This window comes from Malurus melanocephalus, unplaced genomic scaffold, assembly GCF_030028575.1.
Source record: "Malurus melanocephalus ecotype Western Australia unplaced genomic scaffold, MMel_1.1 scaffold_914, whole genome shotgun sequence".
Taxonomy (NCBI): Eukaryota; Metazoa; Chordata; class Aves; order Passeriformes; family Maluridae; genus Malurus; species Malurus melanocephalus.
Window position 1 is genome coordinate 49,553 of NW_026624146.1, and position 7,704 is coordinate 57,256.

General features: G+C 41.5%; 1 protein-coding gene across 1 annotated transcript in view; it reads left to right on the forward strand.

The window, feature by feature from the left end:
• Positions 1–7,398, forward strand: part of LOC130585548 (syntaxin-binding protein 5-like) — a gene marked incomplete at its 5' end in the record, with an annotated part of 54,416 nt that extends 47,018 nt beyond the window's left edge. Inside the window, 4 exons of the mRNA XM_057386098.1 lie at positions 663–828; positions 2,530–2,641; positions 3,073–3,293; positions 4,298–7,398. Coding sequence (XP_057242081.1) covers positions 663–828; positions 2,530–2,641; positions 3,073–3,293; positions 4,298–4,339 — 541 coding nt within the window. The remainder of the gene's footprint in view (positions 1–662; positions 829–2,529; positions 2,642–3,072; positions 3,294–4,297) is intronic.
• Positions 7,399–7,704: the final 306 nt, after the last annotated feature.

A 7,704-nucleotide genomic window follows, 5' to 3' on the forward strand; every position in this document is an offset into this window, starting at 1 on the left:
TTTTTTTTTTTTTTTTTTTTTTTTTTTTTTTTATATCTAGTAATCCCCTACCTGTGATAGTTAATGGCTGTGATTTTTAACTCTGATAAAAGAAAGCCCTGATAGTTTTGCTCAGTTATGGTGGGTCAGGTATAGAGAAGTACAGAACTCAGCTGTGCTAAGAGTGCTGTTTATCCTGTGTGAAGTATAAAATCCCACTCTTGCCATTTCTGAAGATTTTCTGTCCAGAGCACTTGGTTTCCCTTCCTTGTAGGATACCCCCACCTTGCTGCACCCTGTTTCCCTGGCCAGGCCATTTAAATTTTGAAAGTGCTGTCCAAAACAGCAAATTATGGGAAGCTGGAGGACAACAAAGGTGATGCTGGAGCCTTTGAGCTCAGGGTGGATTTCCTACAGATRTCCATGGGGTAACTGGGGGCAGGGGCAGGAAGAATGCCTGTAAAGTGCCCAGCACATGGAGGCAAAGCAGCTGAAAGTTCTCCATGCAAGCAAACAAAGTGTGATGGGAAGAAGGATGTTTATGGCAGAATGTTTCAGCTCAGAGCTGCACTGCAGCTGTTGCAGTTGTGAAAACCATAAACTGAGGTGCTGSTTTAAAATGCAGGCACAGAGCAGGGTTCCCTGGAAATCTCTGGCTAATCTGGGACTCTGCCTCTCCTCAGCTTGCCCAGCCTTCGCCCACTGCTGGATRTCAACTATTTGCCTGTCACAGACATGAGGATAGCACGGACCTTCTGTTTCACTAACGAGGGACAGGCTTTGTACCTGAGCTCTCCCACCGAGATCCAGCGGCTCACCTACAGCCAGGAGATGTGTGACAACCTGCAGGTAGGAATCACACCTCCCTCTGGGATTTGTGTGGGGGCACCTTTGTGAAATTACAAACCTTACCTTTGATCAGGACTCTCCTGGAGGGACAGGAAAGATTTATTCCTCTCCACTCACCCTGAGTGAATGATGCCAAAGCAACACACAGTGGTCAGAACCTCTGTTGTTCTTTTTCATGCACTGTCACCTGCAAAAAGTTTTTACATATGGGCTGGTTGAGTTTGGTTATTTGACAAAGAAAATGCAAGTGAAAATGTCACTTACTGAAGAGAAGTAATTGGGAGAGGTTACAGGGAGAAACATGAGTAATAAAAGGAAAAAAAAAAAAAAAAGACATGAGTAATAAAAGGAAAAAAAAAAGAGAGGGAAAAAAAAAAAAGAGAGGGAATAAATTCTGGGTTATATAATTAGCAGTGAGCTAGAATGGAAGTATAAAAGAAATGGTCCTGCCAGCACTCATTATGCCCTAGGGAATAACATGTGCTGAGCTGCTCAACTCACATCACAGCACTGTCTGACTCAAGTCTGAAAAGGCACTGTGAGGAGYGAGCATTGCACAGCAGCTTTTGTGCACCAGAGAAGAGATTATTTTGCAAGGAGTCAATTTTAAAATAATCAAAAGGTTTGACCAATGCATCTTAAAACTATGGMCGTACAGCCAGAGGCTGTTACAAGCTAGATTTTTAAAATTTTTTTTAACAGCATCATGCAACTACCAAGCAAAGGGAAACACAGCCCTTGTTTCTCTACTGCTGGACTATGGCTGCTTTTATTTTGGCTTTGATGCAAAAAAATGTCTGCACGGTCATTATGTGTGTACAGAAAGCAGATGACCCTGTATCCTGCTACCTAGAAAAACAAATTGGGCTGCATGAGATCTCCACTGAGGCTCCAAGGGCTGCAGGAATTTTTCTCCCCCGAGCAGGTGACTGTGCAGAGGAGCAGGAGCTGTGAGTCACAGAGCTGTTCTCAGTGCACACAGCCCCACTGCTTTCAAACACTAWGGGGGATGCACATTTTCCTCAGCAGTTTTATTGCAGAGAGCCAGCCTTTCCTGGTGCTGCTGCAAATAAATCTGAGCCTGAGATCTGTCTGGGGCGACTGCTCCAAGATGTGGCACCAGAGCAGTGACCTCAGCAGATGTGCTCATTGAGCATTGCTGATGGGGTGGAGGAAGGTTGTCTGGATTTTGGATTTTGGATTAAAATGGACTTTTCAAAAAATAATCAACTAATCAACAAAGCTCCAAACACTGATTTGCTGGCAAGCACTGAACTCAGGTGTGCTGTGAGAAAGCAGAGCGACTGCCCAGCTTGGCTGAGCAATCACTAAAGCAAAATGCATAATGGACAACTAATTTTTTATTCAATTACTGTGTCAYCTCTGCTGTTTCTAAGCAAAATGTGACCTTATCACTGGTATTTTCATTCTGTATTAACTGCAATTTTTTTTCTCTGGTAATAAACAGAGGACTGGGCAGTGACAAACCAAATCTCTTTGAAAGCATGAGTGAACCCAGTGAGCCCAAGCATTTGTCTGTCAGAATACACAAATATTAACTACACTATACTGTTCAGACAACAGACTCTTTTAAGTTGATTAGATCCAGTGCATGTGATTTGTTAATGCAAATCAAGAAAACACCTAGAACTGCTTTCACCTCACTAACCTTTTACATGGACTTTTTTCTRCCTTTGCTAGGACATGCTTGGGGATTTGTTTACTCCTGTGGAAACACCAGAAGCCCAAAACAGAGGCTTTCTCAAAGGACTTTTTGGAGGAAGTGGACAAGCTTTTGACAGAGAGGAGCTTTGTGAGTAATTTTTGTTTGGGTTTTTTTTTTTTGGCAGACATTCATTCTTGAGATCCCCTGCCCTTGTCTTGTAGGAACGAAGTACACACGATTTAGATGTTGATAAAGAGAAAGTTGGCTTAGTGGAGGAAGGAGAGGGCCTTTGTCTGCCAGAAGCTGTGGCAACTTTTGATCAGCAGGGAGGGAGGATATGATGGGATATGATGGGATATGATATGATATATGATATGATATGATATGATATGATATGATATGATATGATATGATATGATATGATATGATATGATATGATGTGATGTGATGTGATGGTGACAGAGTGAAGTGTTCCACGTGTCCAAATGCCATCCCTGCTGTGATACTGCAGCTCCAGGAGCAGGGACAGAGCCATCCCAGCAACTCATCCTTTTTGTCTGTTCATTTCCCCTTTGCAGTTGGCGAGGCCACAGCAGGAAAAGCCTCCCGCAGCCTGGCCCAGCACATCCCAGGCTCGGGTGGGATTGAAGGGGTGAGAGGAGCTGCAGGAGGGGTCATCGGGGACCTGACCCGAGCGCGCATCGCCCTGGACGAGAGGGGACAGAAGCTGGGAGAGCTGGATGAAAGGACTGCCAGCATGATGGCCAGTGCTGAGGCATTCTCCAAACATGCACACGAGGTAGGAATCCTGGCATCCACACCCTGGAACAGAGCACTGCCATCCCTGCAACATTCCCTTTCAAACAATCGAGTTCCTTTGTCTCCCTTCACCCATTCGTGGTGTTGGAGATGTGCTCATATCACTGTCCCATATCATTCTTCCTGCTCCCAAATGATCAGAATGCCAAAAATAAASTGCCATTGCACCCACCTTCCTTTCAGGTTGCCAGAAATGAGCATCCATTGTTAGCCTCTGAATTTAGAACGTGGCACTTCTCGTCTTGCCTTTCTCACTAATTCATTATGATTTGTTTTTTTTTAAGCCACTTAATGCAGCACATCTATGCAGTAGGGCAGAAAACAGGTAGGTGGATGTGTGTATAGGAACCTTTAGAGATCTTGGTGGGAAGAGGAGAACATTTCTAGTACAGCCCTGTGGTRGTTATATGGAATAGGCTTTGCCAGGAATAGGAATAACTTCTGTGCTTGGAGCTGGAAATGGAAAGCTTTTCCATCCCACGCTGTTAAGACTGGGAAAAACTAAAGTGACTTTTCTTGAAGATAAAACAACATCAAAGCATACTTCCCAAAATGCACGTTTTTCATTTAACATGCATCACATCTCTGGGTAAGACCTTTACATTTTTATAGGCTTTTGTAAGTGTGAGGGAGAAAGAACGTGCCCTGAAATGCAAGAAGTTTATATATTCAGGGCATATCTACAATGCATCTTTTTATTCCTATACAAAGCAAATCCCTTTAATTTTTGAAGAAGAAAAGTAGTGAAARCCCCTCAGGAAAAATCTCCTAAAAAACAGCAATAGTAGGTAACACTTTTTTWAATGTAATAGCTATAAAATTAAAGATGAGATCTCAGTGGATTCAAGACCTGATGATGCTGTTAGTGAAGTATTTATTTATTAATTCTGAAGTTKGACAGTTAATGGGCCTAGGTCAGGTGTGGTCTCTCATATGGAGAGCATTGTTTGATTTCCATTTGTTTGGTTTTTCCCATCTCTGCAGGTGATGCTCAAATACAAGGATAAAAARTGGTACCAGTTTTAGACTTTCAAAGAAGCTGCTTGTGGCTTTATCAAGAACACTGTTCAGGGAAGCAAYCTTTATTCCCAAATCTACCAGTCACTGGCCAGAGACAGTTTTTTTTTTCTCCTAGAAGATGTTTTCCTGTTATTGAATTCATCACAGTGGACGTCAAGGAGAAATTTTACAGACCATGAGATGGAAGTTGGAATTTTGAGGGTCTTTCCAACAGCTGGCTCATAGGGTGGCCAATTTTTTTCCCAAAAGGAACTCAACCATCACTGTGGCATGTAGTTTTTCAGAAGCTGTAGGTATGAACTGTGGGGAGTGCATCTGGTTAAAAATATTCTGTACAAATTCGAATGTTAATGCACTTATAAAACTTTGCATGACTAATTGCCATCTTAAAAAAAAAAAAAAAAAAAAAAAAAAAAAAAAAGAGAAAAAGGAAGCATGTTGTGACCGACGAAAAATGGGATTTATTTCTATCCTGAGCAAAAAAAAAACCACCTTAAATGGCAAAAATCTTTATTTTTTAAAAGTGACATTATAAAAAGCCAGTACATTTCAAGCATGTTTGCTACTGTTCTCCACATAAAAATGAGTTGAGCTGCATTTTCTTATCTGCTATTTATTTCCCCTGAGAAACCTTGTTCAAAATCAGTGCTCTTTAAYTCCTACCAGAAGAAAAAAATAACTTCAAAATCCTATGCCCAAAATGTACAGATTTTGCAGTTAGCTGAGTTAGCTGGAGAGGCACTGTCTGAAAGGTCATTACAACATGAGCAGAGATGGTTTATTTGCAATTCAGAGCACATGACACATCATCCTAATCTATAATTTTTTAATGTGCTCTAGATTTGTCTCAGTTGTCCATGAAGGGGGCCGTGGCATTTTTCATCCCCATGGAGTCTCTCACTTGGTTGCTTTATTTCCCAGCAGCAGGAATAGAAAACCAGCTTTGGAAATAATTTCTTCAAGTTAGGAAAGGCAAGTTGGGAAACCATTGCCCTGTCACAGAGGCTGCTTAGCATCTTGCAGAGSAGCTGAAGTGCTCAGTTGAAATTATGTGAGGGGACCTGCACAGAAATTCCCCAAAATTTGTGTGAGAGAGAGAGATTAGAGCAGCAGAGCTCCACAATGGGTAGGGAGGAGCATGGAAAACCATTGTCAACACAAATATGTTACACATATATAAAGTGACACCATGGGTGAGTGGCAATTTATTCTCTGCTCACATTGCTAAAAGTGATTTGCTTCTGCTTCAAAGTGGTTTGTTTGGTTTTAGCAGTGAATGCTGCAGAAACTGCTGCACCCTGTAGCCACAGAAGAGAACAGAAGGAAGTTGGAGCTGTTGCTTATCCACGTGAAAAGGTTCTTAGTCCATAAGAATGTTCCACCTTAGCCACACGGGTCAGCTCTGAAGTTAGAAATTTTTCCAAGATTGGCTTGGAAACAAGGCACTGAAGGCTTGTTTTCATGTGCCTGGACTTAATTGCAAATTAGAAGAAAGAAAGTGAGGGATCAGTGTTCAAATGATCCCTCTAAAAGATGTCTTTTCCATCTCCTTCCTTTCCCTACAATAAAATGCAGCCCAGGAGGTTCTATCATCCAGAAGTTTTGCCTCACAGTTGGCCCATTGCACAAGATCAAGGGTTAGAAGAGAKTTGGAGGTGTTAAGTTTTAAATTCCCATTGTAGCACAACAGAATTTAATGATTTACAGGATTTTTACACATTTTTTGTAGGCAAAATCTAAATGATGGCCCTGACAGTTCTAGCTCAACTGGGAATGAGACTCCACAAGTTCTCCTGGCACAGGAGAAACTGCTCTAAGTTGTGAGAAGTGTAGAAACTTGTTGGGAAAAAGGTCAAAGCCTGAGCTTTGCCTGGGTTTATGCTGAGAGCTCAGGATGTGGATTTGTCCTGACCCAAGAGGATTTCTCTGTGTGTGTGTAAGAATTTGCCAAAGCTGCCACTCTGATGCCAGTAAGAACTKGGTTGGGGAATTCCTTCCARTGGCTGGGTCACAGAAGTGAGGAAMTGCTGCTCTAGCCAGGCATCAGGAAGAGAAATAAAGAACATTACAGCAATTTTATCTCCAGTATAAACCTGTATTCACTGGGCCTGTGCTCTATAATCCAAACCCACTGGTCTCTGGGCAACAAAATCATTTGGAGCAGCCTTCAGCTGTCCAGCAGCCAAATTATTTTCCATTCTGCCCTGGTGTGTGGCAATCAGAACAGCACCCCAGGCTGATGGGAGTCATGGGAACACTGAAAACAATTTCAGAGCAACTTCTAACTGCCATCCCTGCAGCTCACCCAGAGAGAAAAGTGTCCTCAACAAGTCTTTAACACAAGGTCTGACTGACTTTGGCTGCCAACAGTCTCTAGTTTAACACCAGGGTAAAAAAAAAAAAAAACAAACCTGCCAGTAGATTTCCATTTGCATTTTTATGCAACAGGGAAATGAGAATTTAGCAGCCTTCAAACTTGCAATTTTTAATACTAAACTTTTAAGCAACTTTTCTCTTGTATTCCCCATCAGGTCACAGCTTTCCACCCTTACATATTTTATGTATTTCCAGACAGTTACCAATTACTATTTCTGTTAAGTTCACCACTTGTGACTATAATTATCAATTTTCTTGTAGTCTGTAGAGATCTAAAAAATTGTATATGTTTGTATATAGAACATTCTATATATATAATATATATATGTAATGTATATGTTGTATAAGTTTGTTAGTGCACACTGTTAAATGCTTTCTATCAAGATTTACCATGTATGTGGAAAAAACCCATCACTTAAAAAGTTCAATGAGGGAGGAAAAACTCTTGCCTGGGTGATTTATTGTGAAATGAGGGGGAGTGTRGGATTTTTCAAGGCTACTCACAGCTGTCAGTGACAGGAATGAAAGTGCAGCATTGCCAGAAAGGAGCACAGCATCTGACTCTGAGAAAGACTGGAGGACTGTGATATCTGGAGGAAAATCAACCACGTTGAAATCTTCCTGTGCTTTCACCTTTTCCACTCAGACAGCACCACCTGGAGCAAAGCTTTGATGTATCTTCAGCAATCCTCAACACCAGGCCAGAGTGGCTGGAAATATTAGTTCAGTTTCAAATGCTGTTTGTTCATTTAAATGCCTTGTTCCCTCACATTCTTCTCTCCAGGAGCTCTGTCATGATCACATCCAAGACCAGATACACAGAACTTCCAGCAGCACACACACCTTTGGGTTTGACCAGATGTTTGTAATCTTATGTCTAGTGCTGTAGATAGACAGAGAAAATGCATTAAATTAGATTATTTATAAGTCTGCAGAGTTGACAAGTCTTCAATGAAGTACAAGCTATTTTATTTATTAATTAAAAAAATTTTAAT